The 23,620-nt window shown below is 41.3% G+C and overlaps 1 protein-coding gene across 4 annotated transcripts in view; it reads right to left on the bottom strand.

The window, feature by feature from the left end:
- The window catches only part of ALPK1 (alpha kinase 1), a 144,859-nt gene that overhangs the window by 25,269 nt on the left and 95,970 nt on the right, over window positions 1-23,620 (bottom strand). For all 4 annotated transcript variants that reach the window (XM_055385181.2, XM_055385182.2, XM_055385184.2 and 1 more), the window contains one exon: window positions 4,497-4,695. In XM_055385181.2, coding sequence (XP_055241156.2) covers window positions 4,497-4,695 — 199 coding nt within the window. The remainder of the gene's footprint in view (window positions 1-4,496; window positions 4,696-23,620) is intronic.

The raw sequence follows: 23,620 nt of genomic DNA, 5'->3' as shown, positions 1-23,620 counted from the left end.
AGTCTTCCTATGCTTCTGTGTTTTTTTCAATCTCTTTGAGTTTTTTAAACTTCTCTATTTTCATCTACTTAGCTCTCTGTGCTTCATTTTCAACATTTTCTTTAAATACAGTTTCCAGTTGCATAATTTTCTCCCCCACTGTTAATGGTATTGCAGGCGTACATTTCTGGTAGGTCAGTTATGGGGTTGGAACATCTGAGAAACTGGCTGTAGAAAATGTACCTTGATTTTAAGGTTGTTAGTGGTCATTTGTCCCAGGTGGGCAGCCAGGCACATGGTTAGAATCTTTAGATGATCCCTTGCTAGTCAAGCAAGGTTCACAGAACAGCAGCATCTCAGGCCATACCAGAGATCTACTGAATCGGAATCTGCATTTTAATAAGATCTTTAGGGGATTCAGAGCACATTGAAGTTTGGGGAGCACTACTCTGGAGCACTACTATTTGTGTCTTTTTGTTGCTAGCCTGAATTGAGGAGATTAAGTGAAACACTGAGAGTGAGCATTTAGAAATTTTTATTATGATTTGCCAAAATAATTGTATAACTCTTGAAGCTGATGATAATAAATACATTAAACTTGCATTTTTGTATCTTTGTTTTTTACTTCATTTTTCTAAGGATTTATTTTATCTCATTCACCCCATTGAAGCAGTCTGGTTGGCAGCTGGGCACCCTTACTAGCAGGTGAAATGCCAAAAGCTTATCTCACCAACCGGGAGGGTGTTCTGTGCTCTTCAGCCATGGTTTTGTAGTTGAATTCTTGTATCCTGTCTATATAAAAACAAACTTGTATGCGCTGCCTGTTCTGTGGGGAATTCCCCATAAATTACTATTACTTTCTCTTTTTTTTCTTTTTTGTTTTCTTTCTTTTTTTTTTTTTTTTTGAGACAGAGTCTCACTGTAACCCAGGCTAGAGTGCAATGGGATGATCTCGGCTCACTGCAACCTCTGCCTTCTGTGTTCAAGCAATTCTCCTGCCTCAGCCTCCCAAGTAGCTGGGATTTCATGCGCCTGCCACCACACCATGCTAATTTTTTGTATTTTTAATAGAGATGGGGTTTCGCCATGTTAGCCAGGCTGGTCTCGAACTCCTGACTTCAGGTAATCCACCCGCCTTGGCCTCCCAAAATGCTGGATTACAGGCGTGAGTGAGCCACTGCCCAGTCTGTTGCTTATAAATTTTAATGTAAGGTCATCTTTAGCCAAGAATATTTTCCTGTGAGATTCCCATGGCCCTGGGGTGTGGATACTTCTCTAGAGTATAGTTTTGCATTTGATCTCCTGGGGCCCAGAAATTTCAGTCTTGAACAAATTTTTTTTCTTAATTATTTGAAGGCAGGTTTCCTGCCTTGTGGGCAGAGTAAATTCAGACTCCACACTCAAATTCGGCACAGAGTTGAGACCTTTATTTTAGATGAGAGTTTTTTTTCCCCTCCATCCCAGAGCTTGGGCAGAGAGCAAGCGTCCTTGTAACTTCTCTGGGCAGGCTGGTGGGATTGTTCAGTCTCCTTTTGTAGCCTGTGCAAACCTTTAAGAATTCAAGCTTGATGCAAATATTTTACTTCTCACATGGGCACAAGGCAATTGTCTCTCATCTCTGCCCAGGGATTAAAATGACAGCCCCTTCCCTTGAGGACTTTGTTCAAGTGTAAGTTCCTTTGGCTATGTGTCATAAGCAGTAGTCTATTGCTGTGATTTTAAATACCTTTTATGTTTCAGGTACCTACAAATCTTTAATTCACCATATTTATGTATTTGTAATGGGAGAAGATTCTGCACGTGCTCAGTCCTCCATGTTGATGGAATTGGAAATCTGAGCCTTTATCTGTAACTGTGGTTTGAAAGGTTTTGTCTCCTAATTTCAGGCAAGAGTGAGGTGAGCAGGCCTTGTGAGTCGTCTCTCTTTTTTTTTTGAGACGAAGTCTTGATCCTGTGCCCCAGGCTGGAGTACAATGGCGTGATCTCACCTCACTGCAACTTCCACCTCCGGAGTTCAAGTGATTCTCCTGCCTCAGCCTCCTAAGTAGCTGGGATTACAGGCGGCTGCCACCACGCCTGGCTAATTTTTGTAGTTTTCAGTAGAGATTGGGTTTCATCATGTTGGCCAGGCTGGTCTCGAACTCCTGACCTCAGGTGATCCACCCACTTCGGCCTCCCAAAGTGCTGGGATTACAGGCATGAGCCATAGTGCCTGGCCTTGTGGGTCTTCTCTTGCTTCTGACATCCCACTACATTGAGTGTTTGGCTGGATGGAATGCTGTGGTGGATACCAGGAAGCGCTGGATCAGATGGATAATAGCAAGACTGCTGTCCTCTCATATCACCTTTGTTTTTCTTCCTTACCTCTTACAATATTATATAATCTCTTTCACTTCTCCACCCCACGATTCCTAAGTGCTGGGCCTGAGAGCCTCCTTTCAGCAAATCTTCTTCTGTTACCCCTAAGCCATCCCTACTCTCAGTCCCAGTCCTTCTCTCTCTCTGAGACACCCAGTGTAGGTGGAGGCTCCAGATGTTTTGGGGTAGACGTTTACACAAGAAGACTTAACTCTGAGGCTATATTTGTCTTTCTGTGGCACTTTTAATAGTGTCTTTGAGGAAAAGACAATCCCAACCATTAGGGAAAAAGATCCAGGACCTTTATGTTAGACACAGGATAATTTAAGCAGAGGAGCATCCTATTCATCATGATCATCCCAAAGCTTTCTCATTATCAGGAGAAAACTGCTATACCACCTGGTTAGAATCTTGAGAGAAATAATTTAAAAAACCCTCCCAAAACCAATTTAAAAAAAGGAAACCGGGTCAGGCATGGCAGCTTGCACCTGTAATCCCAGCATTTTGGGAGGCCGAGGTGGGTGGATCACCTGAGGTCAGGAGTTTGACACCAGCCTGGGCAACATGGCAAAACCCAGTCTTTACAAAAAATACAAAAATTAGCTGGGTGTGGTGGCGCATGCCTAAAGTCTCAGCTACTTAGGAGGCTGAGGGGGAAACATCACCTGAGCCCCAGAAGTCGAGGCTGCAGTGGGTTGTGATCAGGCCACTGGGCTCCAGTTTGGGCAACAGAGCAAGACTGTCTCAAAAACAAAACAAAAACAAAAATGGAAACCTGAAAGACCAGTTTGGACATGTAAAAGCAAAGCTATCAACGTCCCTGTTTACCATTTGACCTCAATTTCCATGTCACACTATAGCAATGCTGTATGGCACAAAATATGCTACATTAACTCTGTTCCAAGCTCTTCTTGATGAGAACCAATATTAGAACCCGGTCTGTACCCTCCAGCCTTCACCACTCTGTTTCCCTCAGAGAATGCCCTGCTCATACATCATTGCCATCTGACACCATCAGAAGGAACAACAGTTGTTAGGTTTCTTTCATATCCCACACATTATAAATTACATCAGGAACATTTTAAAGAAGAAATTTTTCCTAAGTTCAGCTCTGTCCCTGAGTTACTTGAGATAAGTAAATAACAAGACATGCACAATTTATGCACAGTTGCAAGAACTTGAGCGTAAATGAACTTGGGCTTTTGAAAAGGTAACCTCCACTAGCCCATTTCTCCCATGTCCTTTTGTCTCTGTCCCTCTCTGCATTCAGCAATTGTCCTATTTAGCATAGTTAGTACAGTTCCTTTTCAAAGGAAATGAAGTAAAGAGATTTTAACCTCTTAAAGACCAGAGTTATTAAAATAATAGCAACAGCTAAAACCAATCAGAAAATGAACCAGTCCCATTTCTGGGAGGGGTAACTTGCCTTCTCTTTTCATCCTTTACTTTTTCAGTCTTGGAAACAGGAATAACAGGCTACACGTTTCTAAATCTAATGGCTATCAGCAATTTAAATAATTCAAGAATTCTATGGAAGTGGACTTTGCAGTAATGCATAGCAGGCCCCCCTCCCCTCCAGCCCTCTTCCACACCACATCTTAAGTTAGAATGTCAGCCTCCTTTTTCATTTCATTCAAAGTGACAGGAAAAAAAAAAGATACTTTAAGACCTAATCAGGTACTGTACCGGTGTTCTGAATGATGAAAAAAAACCCTCAAATTACTTCAGTGGGTTTGTCAGCTCTATTGTCAGCTTAGTCAAGTGGCCCTACAGAAAGGAGACAGGAGAGCGAAGAGAAAATAGTAGAATTCTAATCTGCTTTTTAAAGACTCTTGGTCAGAAGTATAGCAATTCAGATACCCCTGTTTGAAAGCAGCAGGACAGATTTGTTAGAAGACAAAAGCTCCAATTAGTATTTTCCACACCCTTTCACAATTTTCTCTACTGCTTTTGGCTCTGAAACCCTTTATGCCAGGGCCTTTGTGCTGGCAAAGAGGCGGGTGGAAGGGCACAGGGGCGGGGGAGGGGAGCCCCGGGCTCGGAAAGATGGCACGCAGGGCCCGGGTGCTCCGGGTGTCCCACAGAGGTCAAGTAGCTCGGGAGGGAAGGGGACCAGAAGACACTGAGGACGCGGGGGCGGCCAGCAGGAGGGAGCCTACCTGAGTTCACGGAGATTCGGGCTTGGCGAATAACCACCTGCGGGGCAATTGGCGTGGCTGGCTGCAACTTGTGGAGACCTTTGGCGACCTGCAGAAGTTTTCCAGAGACATCGAGCCCGTACAGGAACCGGTCCACCAAGAACACAATAGCTGCCGCAGCCGCACAGTCCCGAGCGAGGATGGAGGCCCTCAGGGACGCCTGGAGGAACAGCGTGGAACATCGTGAGCCAGGCGGAAACGCTGGCAGGCTGAGGGCCAGGCTTAGCGTGGGAGGCATTTTCATTAATACAACAAAACCCACAGCTAGGAAGAGAAAAATACTTTGTTAGGCAGCTGAACCAAAAGAAAGAAAATAGAAAAGTCCAATTCAATTGTGCAATAAAATAGTATTTCCTTCATTCAATTTCCCCCATTACATTTATAAAATTATAGAAGCGATAAATGCATACTTCCTGTTGTTAAAAACTCAAACAATACTAAAGCGCATAGGGTAAAAAGTAGGGCCGGGCATGGTGGCTCACGCCTTTAATCTCAGCATTTTGGGAGGCCGAGGCGTGTGGATCTCTTGAGGCCTGGATTTTGAGACCAGCCTGGCCAACATGGTGAAACCCCATCTCTACTAAAAATACAAAAATTAGCTGGGTGTGGTGGCATGCGCCTGTAGTCCCAGCTACTCGGGAGGCTGAGGCAGGAGAATCACTTGAATCCAGGAGGCGGAGGTTGCAGGGAGCCGAGATCCAGCCACTGTACTCCAGCCTGGGCGACAGAGCGAGACTCCGTCTCAACAACAACAACAACAACAGCAACAAAACTATATAGGGTAAAAAGTAAAAGCGCCCCATGGTTTCCCCACCCCTTATCTTATTTCTTCTCCTCCTGCTCCAATTCTCCTTGACAATGGTTTGGGAGAGACGTTCCTTCCAGAACGCCTATCCTTTTATTTATATTTAGACATTAATTGATCATTGTCTTGCTTTGCCTTCTCCTACCCTTCCTATCTCTTTCTTTCTCATACGTAAATGATGTCACACTAAACATATGGTTCTGCTGTTTTCTTCTTTCAATCATCATCATCTGGGAGAACTTCCACATTAGTTCATGACACTGCTTCATTTATTGCCTACATTTTAATTAGGAAGAAATACAGAATTTTAGATAACAGTCCATATTTGATTTATATCATCATGTTTAGTTAATGAATAAAATAAGAAAAAGAAGAAAACCGGCATGAAATGAAAGTGTAACATAAAGAGCGAAAAGTAGAAATAAATAATCAAATTTTTATGAAAAAACATCATCATCTTTTGCTCTGCTAGGGTGTTACACTAAAGACCTTTGATTTAGTGGTTACGTAGCTAGTAGCATAAATGAGTTTATCACCCAAATACTATTATCTTCATATGCTAAACTAAATCATGCTGAGTGCTTTCTGGGCATGTTTATTCACGCGTGAAGCCTAGAAAGCATTGTAAGCATTGCCCATTTTCCTACCACAATGTTGCTACACAAAGTACTGCTTTCATCACCACATAATCCTAAGTACTAACACTTACTGGGCAAAACCAGGTGCCAGGCACAGTGCTAGGTGATTTATATGCACTGATTCAATAAATCCTCCTAGCAATCCTAAGAGGCACGTTCTATTATTATTCTCTTCTGTAAGATGGGAAACCTGAGATGCAGAGAGGTGAAGTGATATGCCAAGGTCACATGACTAAGAGCTGGGGTTTGAACACAGGAGGTCCAAATCCAGATCCTACATGCTCCCTTGTTGTCCTGACTCTATGTTAGGAAACTGGATGGAGCTGCTGGGAGTCTGGAGAGGCCCAGGTAGGGAGTTAACGGGGCAGAGTACCAGAAGAAGAGAGTTGCACAAAGCAAGTTCAGAGATCTGCAGAGGGTCCCCTTTGAGTCAATTATCTGATATTTACTATTATGTTAATAAATACCATATGCATAATTGGTTACAGGATATTTGTATTTACAGACTTTCATCAATCAGGTAATGCCTGCCAAATACCAGCACAATAATCTTTCTTTTTTAAAACTGATGCTTACTTAACATGTTAAGATTTTTAAACTACCAATGTGTTTATTAAGTATAAAATTTTTTACTCTATTTATCTTTTTGGTCTGAGTCTATCATTGCTGTCATTGTGATAGAATTGCCAACTGTTGGGGAGAATATCTCTTCTCTCCTCTCGATGTTTCCTTCCATGTGACGGAAGCTCAATGACCGTAGCATCCTCGGCCTCTTTCTATCACTTTCCCCACTCTACTTCATGAGGGGTGGAGTGAGTAATCTGACTGGTAAATTTTAGAAGAATAAAGTGGGCATGTATGACTTCTCTTCTTCCTTTTTTCTCTTGGGAACAAGCTGTCTAAACGAAACAGCAATTTGTCGTTACTTTTCTATATCATAAGTCTTGTCTAGTAAGCCGCCCTACATGGAGTATTCTGCTTGACCCTGTAATTCCTGTGACTAAATGGGGACGTCTATATAATTTTGGGGTTCCACTAGCAGATTCCCTATGTCTAATACAAAGCTATATCTTCTAACTTACCCTTTATTAGAATTAAGGGGAATATTTCATCTCTTGTTTGCCTCTTTTGTTTTATTTCTCCATTTGCTCAGAATCCAGGAGAGGAAGAGAGGTACTATTGATCAGATCCTCCCAAAGACCCTGACATGAATAACTGCCTTTCTAAGGCACACCATAACCCTTTCTAGGGAAACTGCTGTGCCCACAGCCCCTGTCTTTGAGGTAGCTGTGTATTTTGCTACTTGGCCTTGACACCCTTTTTTCTCCACCCCACGACCAGATCAAGGCCACTGGATTGAGAGTAGCTACCTGATAAGCTGACCCCTCATGATTCTGTGGCCAGGCTTTAAAAAACCAACGTATCAATCTGAACTAAAAAATATAGAAAGAATTTGCCTGTTGTTGAAGGATAGGAAGAAGGTAGAGTATAGCCAAGCCATGTTTATGGGCAACACAAGGGAAGATCCAAGAATGGCTCTGAAGGCAAGTCCATGTTTTCATGAGTGCCATTCTAGGAATTACGTGTCTCATTTAGTATGCCACATGTATTTTCAAAATAATACACACCCCCTTTTATGTGTTTACTTGATTGAGCTTCTGTTCCTTCCAACCAGAAAAAGCCTAACTAAAATTGCCATGCTCAAAACTTCGACTGAGTTCGTCAAATACACCGTCAATCGGAAAAATGCAAGTTTCAAAATGAGAAAAAGTCTGTTGGCTGAGCACAGTGGCTGAAGCCTGTAATCCCAGCACTTTGGGAGGCTGAGGTGGGTGGAACACTTGAGGTCAGAAGTTCAAGACCAGCCTGGCCAACATGGTGAAACCCCATCTCTACTAAAAATACAAAAATTAGCCAGGCGTGGTAGCACATGCCTGTGGTTCCAGCTACTCAGGAGGCTGAGGCAGGAGAATCACTTAAACCCAGGAGGAGGCAGAGGTTGTAGCGAGCCAAGATTGTGCCACTGCACTCTAGCCTGGGCAACAGAGCAAGACTCAGTCTCAAAAAAAAAAAAAAAAAAAAGTCAGTCATTGGCATTCATAAAATGTAAATCAAAGATGGAAAAGCAAACTGATGGTTTTATATGTGGCCAGCTGTGTCTAATAAGGCCAGTCTCTCAGCAAGGCCAGTCCTTCCTGTGCTAAGGACACATAGATATAGTCCTTTGTTTTGTATCTTCAGCTACTATCCTCAGTACTTGAAGTTTCTGCCACTGATAGCCTTCCTTCTACTTTTGCTTAGAAAGAACAGCACTATTCCTGCCACCCTGCTCATGGCTATGGACCTTGGGGGGTACTCAGATAGCCCGTGAATGCCCTCTTTTTGATGTTACACTTCAGTGCATGCTTGATTTCTAGTTCTGCTCTCCTTTTTTTTTTTTGTCTTTTTTGAGATGAAGCCTTGCTCTGTCACCCAAGCTGGAGTGCAGTGGTGTAATCTCTGCTCACTGCAACCTCTGCCTCTTGGATTCAAGCAATTCTCCTGCCTCAGCCTCCTGAGTAGCAGGGACTACAGGTGCACGCCACCACGCCCGGCTAATTTTTGTATTTTTTAGTAGAGACGGGGTTTCACTATGTTGGTCAGGCTAGTCTCAAACTCCTGACCTCGTAATCTGCCCACCTGAGCCTCCCAAAGTGCTGGATTACAGGCGTGAGCCACCGTGCCCAGCACTGCTCTCCATTCTTATTAGTGTCTCACTTCAGTTTTAGGGAAGCTGCAGTAACTACTCGGGCGGCAATGTTCAGAGGCAGGCTATTCTCCAGAGGTGATTCCCCACTCTTTCCTCACAGGGAATAATGGTTTCCACTTGTATAGGACCATCTAGTCTATGAAAAAATGTTCACACACACTATGACATTTAAATTTTATAGTAACTCTAAAATCTAAACGAGAAAAGGAAGCTGAAGCTGTGAGATTCAGTGACTTTCCAAAGTTACAAAATCAAAAGAGTCAGAGCTAGGCAAAAATTCAAGTCTCTCTCTCTTTTATTTTTATTTACTTATTTTTAATTAATTTTTAGAGACAGGGTCTCACTCTGTCACCCAGGCTGGAGTGCAGTGGCTGATCATATAGCTCACTGCAGCCTCAACCTCCTGGGCCCAAGTGATCCTCCCACCTCAGTTTCTGAGTAGCTGGCATTACAGGCATAAGCCACTGTTCCTGGTTTCTCTCTTTCATAGTGGTAAAAAATGCATAACATAAAATTTGCCATCTTGACCTTTTTCAGTATGCATTTCGGCAGTGTTAAATATGTTCATGTTGTTGTAAAACAGATCTTCAGACATTTTTCACTTTGCAAACCCAAAACTTTATACCCATTAAAAAACAACTCCCCTTTTTCCACTCTCCCCAGTTCCTGGCAACCACCATTCTACTGTAAGGGTGAAGAGGTGTGACACCTTTCCTCTTCCATCATAAGGGTCACCGCTGACACTCCTATAACACAAGACAGGTTAGCAAGAGAAAAGCATAACAAATTTATTTAATCAAAGTTTGACATTACATGGGAGCCTTTAGAAATGAAGACCCAAAGACCCAGAAAAACTTCCCATTTTTAAGGCTTAAATTTGACAAAGAATAGACAGCCATGTAGAAATGTGATTGGACAGAAGGAGTATGACTGATGATAATAGACTAGGTGTGATGGGACTCAGCAAGACCTATCTGGTGAGATTTTTCTCAGCCTGTCTGTGTAGTATCCTTCCTTCCAGGTACAGGTCTTATAATCTATCAGACAAGATAGGACAGAGAATTTTTTTAAGGCCAGCCTCTACACAGAAAGGCAGGGAAAGGTTAGAGTAATGTTTCTAGGTTTTATGGCTTGCTTTGGTGGAGAGGGATTCTAACTTCTATGACTTGCCTTGAGGAAGAGGAATTCTGTGGTTTCTATGACTTGGTTTAGTGGTGAAAGAGGGGTGAGAGACAGGAAAGCAGGAGAAGGTCAGAGAGAACTTGCTGCTGAGGCTGATTCTGGGGTCTTCCAATCTCCTTTACTTCAAAGTACTTAGCATGCCAAAATGCCTTACTTTGGGGTATCCTTTTCTGAGCTCCAACATTACTTTCTGCTTCTATGAAGTTGACCACTTTAGATACTTCGTATTAGTGGAATCATACAGCGTTAGTCTTTTTACTTCATTTAGCATGATATATTCAAGGTTCATCCATATTGTGGCATGTGGCAAGATTTCCTTCCCTTTTAAGGTTGAATAATATTCCATTGTATGTATATACCACATTTTGTTTATGCATTCATCCATCCATCAATGAACATCTGGGTGGCTTCACCTCTTTTTATTGTGAATAGTGCTGCCCTGGACATATGTGTGCAAATATCTCTTTGACACCCTGCTTTACTTCTTTTGGATATATACCTAGAAGTGGGATTATTTGATCACATGAGAGTTTTATGTTTAATTTTTTGAGGAACATCCATACTGTTTTCCACAGAGTTTGCACCATTTTACAAGCCCACCAAGAGTGCACAGGTTCCATTTTCTCCACATCTTTGCCAATACTTAGGAACACAACTCTCTTGAGCATCAGTTCATCTTCTGCTTTTCCCCTGTGGCCTCAGCAAGGTTCTGTGGAGCAGTGCCTAATCTGGGAATAAGAAATTGGGTCTTGGCAGAGTGTTGTGGCTCATGCCTGTAATCCCAGCACATTAGGAGGCCGAGGCGGGTGGATCATGAGGCCAGGAGTTGAAGACCAGCCTGGCCAACATAGTGAAACCCCGTCTCTACTAAAAATACAAAAAATTAGCCAGGTGTGGTGGGGTGTGCCTGTAATCTCAGCTACTTGGGAGGCTGAGGCAGGAGAATCACTTGAATCTGGGAGGCGGGGGTGCAGTGAGCCGAGATTGCACCATTGCATTCCAGCTTGGCTGACACAGCAAGACTCCATCTCAAAAAACAAACAAACAAAAAAGTTGGGTCTTTAAAGCTGGGGCTGAAGTCACTGTTGAGTCCAAACAGTGGTTTTAGGGGCCCCGCGTCCTTCATTATAATGAGAAAATTCTATGAAAAGAAAAACAGGGACAAATAAAAACAAATTCCAAATAAAAAGAGTGATCTTGTTATATATTTAAAAATGAGAGAAAGGAAAGAAGACTTCCCGGGAGGTGGCTTTTAATTTTCATGTTTGATATTCTCTAGCAAAAGTTGGTATTATGAGAGCAAACGATGATTTGGTGATAGCTGGGGATCACTACAGTTGGGCACTCCTCACAGTGAGCTACAAGGACACTTTGTAAGTCCAGTGGCATCCTTTATGAAGTGGTCTCCCTGAGTTATGAGACAGAGCTGCTTGGAGTCTGGAGAGGCCCAGGTAGTGAGTTCACAGGGCAGAGTACCAGAAGAAAATAGCTGCACAAAGCAAGTTCAGAGATCTGCAGAGGGTCCCCTTTGAGTCTTCAGCAGAATATTGATCAGCTTCTGCATGGAAAGAAACCGCCCAAAGCTGGGGAAAAAGCCACCTGAATTGAACATAGGAAGCAATTCTTAGGCCTCAAGCAGCTTGCGTTTCTATCACCCAGTGTAGAAGAGTCTTGTCATTTACAGGGCATGGGGGTGGAGTATTCAGAAAAGTACTGCTTCGGTAGGGAGACTAAATTAGCCTTTGACTATGACTGTTCTTGGCCAACTCTGATAGCTTAGAAGCAAGTTTCAAAAGGATCAAATTATTTCCTAACTTGACTGAGTCCCAGAACAAAGCTCAAGAATATTTATAGGCACACAAAAATGTTCACAATCCAAGAAGGTAAAGTTTACAATCTGGCATTCAGTCAAAAATTGCCAGGTATGAAAGAAGCCCAGATTGCACAGAAAAAGAAATCAATAGAAAGTGACCCCCAGATTACAGTTCAGGAAGGTAGAGTAAAAATTAGGTATATGCAGTAGAGATATGGAAGATATAAAAATTGATCCAAGTCAAATGTTTACAGATTAAAGCGATATAATGTCTGAGATGAAACCATGAGTATCTCAGTTTGTTTCCTAGCTCTAGCACTTATTTGCCATGGCAAGTTACTTAACTGCTCTATTCTCAATGACCTCATCTGTGAAATGTGGATACTATTCATTTGTGGTGCTGTTTCAGGATTAGAGGAAGTATGGGTCAAATGCTCAGCACAGAGCTTGGTAGATTGTGGGTGCTTAATAAATGACATGGAACACCATGAAAAAAATGGAAAGAAGTCAGCCACTCATTTCCACTCACTTGTATGACGAGGTATAAACAGGCACAGACAGACTCCCAAGGTGAGTTTCAGTGGAAGTTTCAATAGAGCAAAACAGAAATAATGGGTCATGCATGTAACATCTACAAGGTTTATCTTAGAGAATGGCTAAACCTCTCATTTTTTTCAATCTCTTTCTTCTCTTCACCAACTCCGAGGATTGATGTTACTGGAAACTGAGAAAGGAAAAGGAAAATGAGCGGGCTCTGTGGCACTTGGTGAGGGAAAGCTGGGTCTTGAAAGGGGGCCTTCTCAGCACACACGTGCGAATTGCTTTTGGCTGTCGCCAATGGAGGAATCCCTCCCCAAGCACCTGTAAACTGATGCTGCAAACACCCCATTCTGCATCCCTCAAGAACACGCCATATATTTGAGCAGAGAACACTGCCTAATCTATTTTTCCCCCTTCTACTCTTAATAGATTGGAGCACAAAAGCCTGAGAGAGGGTGACCTGCCAGACAAAAGGGCCTTTGAGTTCCTTGGAAAAGTAGACTTGGAGGAGGATGGAAGGAATCCAAGTGGCCCTATTATTTCCACTTGCACTAATTAGACATTTTTCTGTCAGCTATTGAGCACTGCTGAGAGGCCAAACTCACTGAATTCATTTCTAAAGTGTTTACAGAAGTTTGCATCTGTTTGTGTCTCTTCAGGAGGAAAATAAGCACTTCAATAGCATTGTGGAAAATCTAAACGAAGCATCCTATTCTGGAGGACCTGGCATCCCCGCAGCTGCATAATTTAACTCCGTTCAGGGCCCAAACCTCTCGCATCTCTCTCCAAGACCTAACGATGCAAAATGCAGAGAAGTCAACTCAGGAGAATCTTTTCTTTCTTTTCATTTTCTTTTCTCTTTCCCTTTTGAAACGGCAGCATGCTGTGAATTACATACAGATTTAGGTGGGTATCATTCTTGCAGCCCCTCTGTCGTGTTTCTACCAGCACTCTGAGAAATTAATACCCACTTTCATTTGCTGCCAAGTAAGGGGATAGTAAATTCCTCAGCAGCAAAGCAGAATACATCATCATCCTGGGAATCTTCCCAAAATGTATGCCTGGGAGGGGGCGGGGGGCACTCTGACATCAGAAGGAGAAAAATGAAAGAGGGCCAAACTGTGTGGTAGGGAAGGGATGCTAAAGAGTTTCCCTACATAGTAAAATGTGCCTGGGTTATGCACAATTAGATTAACATGAAAGAGAGCCCCTCTCCCTCCCCCACCCCCTAAAAAAGAAAGAAAAAGAAAACAACACAAAAACCCTAACCCACTGACTACATGGGCAATGCCTTTGAAATGCATATTGGTCTACATGGAATTTGATTCAGGATTCTTTTTGTTTGGGTTTTTAGGCCCACGACTGACCTGCCATCACAGAGGACTCAAAAATATGATCTTTTTAGGTAGTGTCACAGTAACAGTTTTAGTGTTGGGATGAACATAGTATAGCTCAAGATCAAAAACGTGCAGGGATTCTAATCCTTTATTTTTCCTCGGAGCTGGCTTAGGGGAAGATTGTCCAAATAGCAACCAAATTGTATTTTTCCTGTTATGTGATCATGTTTACATAAAAATATGTGGATATGGATGAGAGAATGTGCTGGATTTCTGAAGAGAGAGGCTCACAAACACATGTACACAGACACACGCATAGACACACACAGTTGTTTTTTCACATCTGTTTTCAGGATGGGAAATAACAGGGTTCTAATTGTGTTTAAGGCACAAAGGGAACTTCATGGCTAGGAAGCTGAGTCAGGTGGTAAAGGAATTAAACTCCACAATGAGATTTCGATACACAGATGATTGAAAAAATGCTAAAGAGCCTTTTCTAAGGGCTCTTGCTAAACAGCAGCAAGGAAAAGTGTGTGCTGTTTTCATGGTTCCTTGCATTAGCACCAGCCCCTCCCGATGCTGAGCATCAAGTTTAGGTCCCAGCTATGGGTTCAAAGCTGTGATGTGTTCACAGCAATGACAATGGCAGCTGTTCTCAAGGGGGGGCTGGGTGAGGGGGCTCAGAACTAAAGCCATCTGGCACTGCAATTGGCAGGAGCAGTGTAAAGGGAAATTATTGCTGCATAACAAATTGGGAGATTGGTAAAAGGCAGGGAAATATGGAAGGGAGGTGGGGAAGTCCTGAGATGAGGAATTAGCAGAATAAACACACGAAAAGCGATTGACGCCTGCATAGTTATCCATCAATAGTAAAAGCAGAGTGAAAGTGGTACAGATCAAACTGGTGGACTCAAGTCAATGGAAGACCAAACATAGCATGCTCCATATTTGTCCACCCACTGAATGTGATAAGGAGGTGAGAAGAAAAAGCTGACCTTTCTTAAGGTTTATGCCCAGGGCCTGTAAACATTTCATTGGCCTTTCTTTCATTTTTACCAATAGAAAATGCAGATTCAAACCCTTCTGAAAAATAGTTGTAAGCTTTTTCTCTATCTTAATATCTGAAGATAATATTTTGGATCATCTCGCCCTTTCTCAGTTCTACTGTATATGGAGTTGGCCATCTGTTAAAGGGAAAAGGAAGCAGTATTAAAATAGGCAACCATTTCACCAGGATCCCTGTGAATCTCATGGCCCTGGGAGCTAGGGACCTGCACACCTTACCTCTCTTCTGATGCCCAGGTTGTTATGGCTAGCATGAGTCCAGTCATCATTCTTTGTGATTTCAGCATCCACATTGATGATTCCTCCAGCACACTGGTGTCTCTTGCCCATGACCTTCTTCTCTCCAACTATCTTCTTCTACACCCCACCTTAGTCACCTACTCTCATGGTTGGTCATACCTTAGAATGTACCATTTTGGCAGCATTTAAGAATCTCAATTTAAGCATTGCATTCTCTGGTCTTTATCTCTTGTTCTTTCAGCTTCCTTCTTCTATAGCACAAATCCAACAATTCTGCAATCTTTCTGGGACACCCATACAATTCACTGACCCTACTGTTTTGTACTATCCCATCAGTCATCTCATGTCCTCACTTGCCTCTTTAAATTCCATAGTGCATAAATGTAATAACTTTTAAAAAGCATTCTTGTCTCCTCTCCCTTTTTCTGCCTCTGTTATATTTTTCTGGCAAAGGCCAACCATGCTTATTGTTAGAGAAAAACCTTGGCCTCACATTACAGTCACCTGGTAGGACTTTCAAAAGTCCAGATGCCCAGATGGCAGCCCAGACCAGTTAAATCAGAATCTCTGGAGTACACCCGGGCATCGGTTTCTTTTAACAATCCCAGGTGATTCCAATGAGCAGCCAGAGTTGAGCACTCCGGCTGAGCGAGGCTGATCTTCCAGGCTCTTTCCCCAACACTCACTCTCACCTCCCTTCTGTGGATGAAACACATTATCTGATGGGGGTGACATACCTGGCTCAGACCTTCCTCTCTCTTCTCTTCATATCTTCCTGCCAGGGGAGAGGGTACATTCTGGCCTGTTCTGCCTGAAGGAAAGTTCCTGCCAGCAACAGGATGAGTCTGGAGTGAAGAATTTTCCAACCCACATCTGAATATTGAAAACCACATTCTCCTATCTGTTTTATAGTCATAAAAGTTACTCTTTTGTATCTGTCTTTCAATTGGTTCTGAATGCAGGAGGGTAAGATCAATGTTATTTACTGGCATCCCAAATTCCAAAATTATATCGAATTATCTGCCTAACCTGAGCTTCTACCTAAGCAAGTGAAAATGGCTGGAAAAAAACACAACCATGATACTTTAAATTTATGATTGTAACCTGAAGATGGCCCCCATTACTGCCCGGCAATTGGGACTACATTTCTACCTCCTTCTCTCTTCCCAACCAAAATTCCTCTAATTCTCCTGAGTCTCAGCTGTTAACCTTGATTGTTATTTCACTGAGAAAAGAGTCAATGAGAAGAGATGGTCCTTATTCTTTTGCCTAAATTTGCCAACCCTCTTGAGTTGGAACCTATGTGTTTCATCTACCCTCCTCTGGTAAGTGTGATACCAATATCTTACTTATAGATTCAATTCTCATCCTTCTTTACATTATATCTCCCTTCTCTTCTACATCATTAATTTCCCCCGGATAATTCTCATCTGCATCCAAACATGTTGTAATAGCATCCACCTTAAGAACAATCATCTGGAACCAGAAATATCATTTGACCCAGCAATCCCATTACTGGGTATATGCCCAAAGGATTATAAATCATTCTACTATAAAGACACATGCACATGTGTGTTTATTGCAGCACTATTTACAATAGCAAAGACTTGGAACCAACCCAAATACCCATCAGTGATAGACTGGATAAAGAAAATGTGGTACATATACACCATGGAATACTATGTAACCATAAAAAAGAATGACTCCATGTCCTTTGCAGGGATGTGGATGAAGCTAGAAGCCATCATTCTCAGCAAACTAACACAGAAACAGAAAACCAAACACTGCACGTTCTCACTCATAAGTGGGAGTTGAACAATGAGAACACATAGACGCAGGGAGGGGAACATCACACACCGGGGCCTGTAGGGGGGTGGAGGACAAAAGGAGGGAGAGCAATAGGACAAATACCTGATGCATGTGGGGCTTAAAACTTAAATGATGGGTTGATAGGTGCAGCAAACCACCATGGCACATGTATACCTATGTAACAAACCTGCACGTTCTGTACATGTATCCCAGAACTTAAAGTAAAATAAAAAAAAAAGAGAGAAAAACAATCCTTTCTTGGTCGCACATCTGTCTCCAGCTCCTATCCCATTTCTCTGCTGCCCTTTCTAGCCAATCCCAAAAGAGTTGTCTAAACTCACTGTCCTCACGTCTTTACCTGCCACTCTTTTGTAAATCTATAATTCTCATCCCCAACACTTCACTGTACCTATTCTTTTCAAAGTTGCTAACAAATCCAGTGACCATTTATTTATTCTCATATTATTCAAACTCCTAGAAGATTTAGCTGAGCAAATCAATCCCTCTTTAAAAAAGAAAAAAAATTCTGGTGGCTTCTGTCATTGCACATTCTCCTGGTTCCCTTCCTTGCTCTGATTTGCTGGATCATGCTTCTTTCCCAAATTCTGAACAAGGAAGGCCCTAGCGATCAGTTCTGAGACTGCTTCTCTCCTCCAGTGACACTCAGCCTGTACCATGGCCTCAAATATCAACACTGATGATGAATCCCACGTTTAAATACCATCCTGTTTCTCTTTCCTCGAATGCATACTTGTATATGGAATTGCCCGCCATAGCCCAAGTTGGATGTCAGGATCTCAAACTCATCATGTTTAAAGCAGAACTCTATTTTTCCTCCATTCTTGCTTCTTCCTCAGTGTTCTCTGTCTCTGTAGTGATGACTCATTCACTCATTTGCTTAGGACAAAACCTTGGAGTTTCGACTCCATGTTTGTGACTCTTTTTTTTCTCTTGTCCTCTACACCCAATCCATCAGCAAATCATGTTGGCTCTACCTCTAAAATACGTGTAAGATCTGACCATTTTTCATCTCCTCCAGGGCACCCACTTTAGTCCACGCCACTGTTACAGTCTTGCTTGGATAGGGTCCCTGCTCTTGCCTCTGGTGTTCCTCTCCCTTACACAGCAAACAGAATGATCCCTCTAAAATGTAAGCCTCATCATGTCAGTTCCCTGCTCTTGACTTTAACACGGCTTCTCATCACATTTAAAATAAAATTTAGGCCAGCCATAAATATAGGCTCAGGCCTATAATTCCAGCACTTTGGGAAGCCGAGGCAGGAGGATTACTTGAGCCCAGGAGCTTGAAAGAAGCCTGGGCAACATAGGGAGACCCTGTCTTTACAAAAATATTTTTTGAAAAAATTAGCCAGGCATGGTGGTGCTTGCCTGTAGTCTCAGCTATTCTGGAGGTTGAGGTGGGAGGATCGCTTGAACACAGGAATTTGAGGTTACAGTGAGCTATGATCACACCATCACATGTGCTCCAGCCTGGGCAACAGAGCAAGACGCTGTCTCTTAAAAAAATTAAAAATTTAAGTCTGTTATCATGGCCAATAAAATCCTATATGATATTGCCTCTTAATACTACATTGACCTATTTACTCTTATTTGCATCACTTCTCACCATTCTCCAGACTCTTTACTCATCCTCCAACAAGTCTTTGTATTTGTTGCTCCTTCCATCTGCAATGCTCTGCCCTCAGATATCCGCATGGCTCCCTCATTCAGATCTGGGCTCCAGTCACCTATTCAAAAAATCCTTCCCTAGCCATTCCTCTACAATCATATTAGAGTATCTATAATCACTCACTGTCTCTCGACTCTGCTTTGTCATCATAGGCTTTATTACTCTCCAATATTAAATTATATATACACTGTCTGACTGTGCCCAATCTCATCAACAGTAATGTTTTATCAGTACAGATTCGTGGATCTAAATAAAGATTCACTAAATCAGAATCTCGAGGTAGTAAGACCTAGGAATATATATATTTTAAGAAGCTGCTCCCCACCCCACCCCAGCTAATGCATACATGTCCCATGTAATTCTAATTCATTCACCCTATTGACCAGTATTTGGAATCTCCAGCATAAGTCATTTAAGTCATAAACAGATATAAATTATGTGCATTTTAAGCATATTAGGCAAAGGTATGGCCTTAGACAAAGAGTGAAGGGAAGCTGTCATAGTTCTGTGATCAAAGCAATATAATAGGAGAGCTACTGAGACAGGTTAGGGATCTAGCCCCTAAGCTCTTTTAAAGTTGTACTTGACAGTGACTCCAGAAGACACAGAGGTCTTGATTTCACTTACAGTGCCCATGGAAATATTGGTTGGTGCAAAAGTAACTGCAGTTTTTGCCATTTAAAAGCGATAGCAAAAACCACAATTACCTTTGCACCAGCCTAATAATTCATGCCTAGTGTGATAGGATGTTTTCAACAGCCATGAAAGAAATATATTTTGCCTGTGGTCTTCACATAGAGAATACATAAAAAGCTCCAGAATTGAGCTGATAATATTTTCAAAATGTGACGATTACACACATGCGTGGAAAAGAAGCCAATATTGGGACTACTTTTACGAAGAAGCTAGTGAAATCCGTTACTAGAGGGAGATGCTGTGGGAAAAGGCAAAGAAAAGGGGTTTCAGCTGTGCTGAGGCACTACGTGATTTTGCATGTTACTTAACCTTTAGACTTCAACATTTTCATCTATAAAGTAAAGATAACAATGCCACAGGGCCAGGCACTGTGGCTCACGTCTATAATCCTAGCACTTTGAGAAGCCAAGGAAAGAGGATTGTCTGAGCTCAGGAGTCCGAGATCAGCCTGGGCAACATGGTGATGACCTACCTCTGTTAAAATACAAAAAAAAATCTGGGTGTGGTGGCACACGCATGTGGTTCCAGTTACTTGGGAGGCTGAGGTACACGAATTGCTTGAACCCAGGAGATGGAGGTTGCAGTGATCCGAGATCATGCCACTGCACTCCAGCCTGGGTGACAGAGTGAGACTCTGTCTCCAAAAACATAAAAAAAGAAAAAAAAACAGCTCTACATAGATTACTGAAAAGATTACAGAGGAGTACATGTAAGGTGCCTAGCACTTAGTAGATGCTCAATAAATAATAACATATTGTTTTGACAGTGGATTGAGGGTGAGATTGTGAAATCAGTTTCTGAGATCTCAAAATATAAAGAAAATTCTAAAAGTTTCCATTTAAATTTATCAATGAGAAAGAAATTAAGCTTCACTAACATTTTAAAAAGTGAATTGACATAAGCGCCTTACTCTGTTATGTTGGATGGTTACTCAGCACAGATGGCACATAATCGTGCTTCATCCTGGAGGAGCTGATGACCGGAACTCTCTTTTTGGACTGTTTTCACTGTACGAGCTGTATTGCGGTTTATATAGTTGATAAGTAGGTTTACAGTTTCTAGTATCACAAATCATAGATACTTTGGAATAATTCATAATGAGAGGGGGAAATACTACGAAAATCTCCAGGCAAAGTTCCTTAGAGAATGGCCAAATATGGAGCTTAAACATTTTTCTTTTATGAAAGGCTTTTGTGTCAGCCTGTTCTGTGATGACAAGTGGCTGACAACAATATGCTATGCAACAGGTATTCTGAAAAATATCTTTCAAATAATGAGGGCTGGAAGTATTTTCTTCATTGTGGTTTAGGTACTAAAAATATCACATATTTTACAACACACAAATGGGAATTTTTTTTTCTTTCTTTCTTTCCTAAGGAAACATGACAACTAAGAAAATTTTAACCCGTTTAAAAAAATGTTCCAAATGAAGAGTTTGAATGGATTTTTGACATCCTTTGTTAAAAAAAAAATCCTCTGATTAACTTGCAGAAACATGCAATTGACATTAGGGAAGGCAGAAATTTGCTAGCTGCATTTCAACAAATGATGCCTCATAATTGGTAGATGGATTGAAATGTGAGTGATGTGAATTTGTAGTCATAGCTGATCATTTCTATTTGGATCTACACATCTTTGACACATAATTTTTCAACTGTGACAGTCATTAAAATCAAGTATTAAAATAAACTGTACTAGCTACATCTTCAGAGCAGAGGACTAATTCAAGATTTTTAAAACTAAACATAGTATGTTACAATTTTAACATGAACAAAAAGTTTCTCATGCCAATATTACACTTCAAACTTTATTTTAAAGTATTCATTTAATCTTTGTCTCATTCTTCTTAAATTTCTGTTCTACTGAAATCTATATACATAGTAATGCACAGAACATGTATATCATTAAATAAATAAATGTATAATGTGGTGCCTGTGTAAAACTTTTTACAGATGAGATGAGCAATAAAAATGTTTTAAAGACAATTGATTCAAATGAATAGATTCATGGCATAATAGCAAACCTCTTTTGTGCTGTACAAATATATCCAATAAAAGAAAGTACTGATTCAAAATCTATGAATTTGTTGAGCTTAAAAGTGCTTGGGTTTTGCCCTTGTGAGTGAGATAATCTTGTTTTATGAAGCAGGCAGGTGATTACACATGATGAAAGGGTGGGAGAAGGAAATCCAGGGCATATCCCTGCTGAAGTATACTTGGTGACATGGCTTGGAAATGTCTCTCAAGCTCTCTGAGACAATCATCTCATCTGCAATATGGGTATAACAAATTTCACTTTGCAGGACTGTCATCAAGATTATATGCTGTGAAGAATATATCACATTGAATCATATGAGATTGCTGGTGTTTGACGTTTGTTGCATACAAAGGTGACACTTTATATGGTTCAACCTCATATAAACACAGTCAGATATATGGAGATAATATTATTTCAGCTCCTTATTTACCTAACATATAAGATTTGGGAGATGATGTTTTTCTTATTTGCTGCCAGAAAGAATGATCACATCCCTAGGATTTATTTTCTGAAGGTCATCACTTTCTTTTGTCTGCCCAACACTTGAACCTGTTCATTTTCTGCTAGCATTTTGAGCTGGGTTGCTCAGCCCACTTGTCTTAGTCAAATCAACTCCTCCAGGACTTGGCTCAGTCTTCAGGCCTCATTATGGGGAGACATGAAATTCGTGCCATAGATTTAGCCTCATCAAAGGGATAACTTGCATGCCTGATTCTGTGGCAACCAAAGTTTCTTGGTAGAATTTTAAGGACAAGTCACCATTTTAATTTATCTTCCATTGAAACTTGAAAGTGCTATATTAAAAGGGCAGTTTTTGGCAGAGTTTTAGAGCAGGGTTTAAATCCTTGGTGATTTTAATCAGAGTACCTTAAAGTCTGAAAATACATAGGCCTTGGGGCTAATATTTTCCTCCAAAGCTCCATTCTCTTGGCAACTAATTTTCACTTATTAAATAAAATTTATTTTTGAAGCATCTAAACCTTTTATCTGGCTTCTTTTCAAAACAAGATCTATAATGTTGAGCAAAAGAAATTCAAGTTTTAAATGTTGATTATTGAAAATTATACAATTTCTGTTTTAATTAATTCTGCTCCGAATAAAATAGTCATATCACATTAACAGAAAGAGGCAGAGGGGCAGGCTATGGGGCAGCAGAGAAAAAAGGAGTGCAACAAGGGCAAAGCTGCCCCAGCCCTACAACAGCCTGCCTAGCCAGGCAGTCATGTAGATTCAGGGAGAAAACACCACATTTAGGAGTAGGAAACCCGGCTGTGGTGGTCCCGTCATTTCCACGAACTGGCTGTGTGACTCGGTGAGCCTCTTTTCATTCTCTCTAGATTTCAGTTTCCCCACCTACCCAACAATGGGCTTGAAATAGAAGACCTCTGAATTTCTCTCCAGCTTTGATGTTCTATCATTTGATGGAGAAATAACTTGTACTCAATACGAATTATATATACAGTATATATATATATTTCACACATGTATATGTGTATGCACACCAGGCTAAAATGATCTAAAAAATATAACAGAAGAATAATGATACTCAGCTTATAGCAGGCCACCAAATGGGAAGAGAAAATGTTTGGAAAGAATAACATTGCATTTTAAATTCTTACTTTACTTGGAGAAAAGATGCAGTACTTGAGTCACTTAGTTAATTACTTTAGCTAAGATGTGTGCACTTCAGTATTTGTACTTGCTCTTAGAAAAGTGGTGAGAAGTTTGTTTTTGAACATTTGACCTTGTCTAGATTTAAGGACAACTGTTTAACAATCCTTCTTTCTCTTTCTCTCTTCCCTTCCTTTATTATAATGGTAAGCAATGTTTATTGTAAAGAATCAAAGAAGTATAAACAACAAAAGTAAACAGTATTCTCACCACCTTGATGAAAATGTTCACCCAAATCTATTTAGAAGATTTTCTTGTTGAGGATTAGTATTAGGTACTTCTGTAAGATCTACATGGTTGTCTTGTTTTTGTTTTGTTATTTTCTTTTAATTAGTTGAGATTTTTTCCAACTCCCCCCTACCCCCGCCCCAAATTTAAGTATGAAGGAATGCCAGCCTGCTCTTTTGGAAACATGCTTCAGTTGCATTGTGGAGAGAAGCTAGCAGGCCATGGCAGCCTATCTGCCAATATATTTCTGGGTCTTCTCCTTCTGGGCACATGGTGGGATTGTATTTCTCTGGCTTCTTGAAAAGAAATGTGACCACATGGCTTCTCTTGACCAATGGCCACATCTGTTGGGTTAATTGCATTTAAAACCCAGTGTGCAATTCCTTATTTCTGCTTCCCCCTGCAATGGCAACCAGCCACATTCTACATGTTAGGTGTTTCATCAATCTGGGCTCCTGAGGAGACTGACATAAAGCAGAGCCTCCCACTGACCTCAGATGGACATGTAGCAAGAGAACAGAATAAACCTTCTTTGCTTTCAGCCCCTGAGTGTTTGTTTGTTTGTTTTTAAATCTGTCTGCAGCA

This window comes from Gorilla gorilla, chromosome 3 (genome assembly GCF_029281585.2).
Source record: "Gorilla gorilla gorilla isolate KB3781 chromosome 3, NHGRI_mGorGor1-v2.1_pri, whole genome shotgun sequence".
Taxonomy (NCBI): domain Eukaryota; kingdom Metazoa; phylum Chordata; class Mammalia; order Primates; family Hominidae; genus Gorilla; species Gorilla gorilla.
This window is presented reverse-complemented; position numbering and strand designations above follow the sequence as displayed.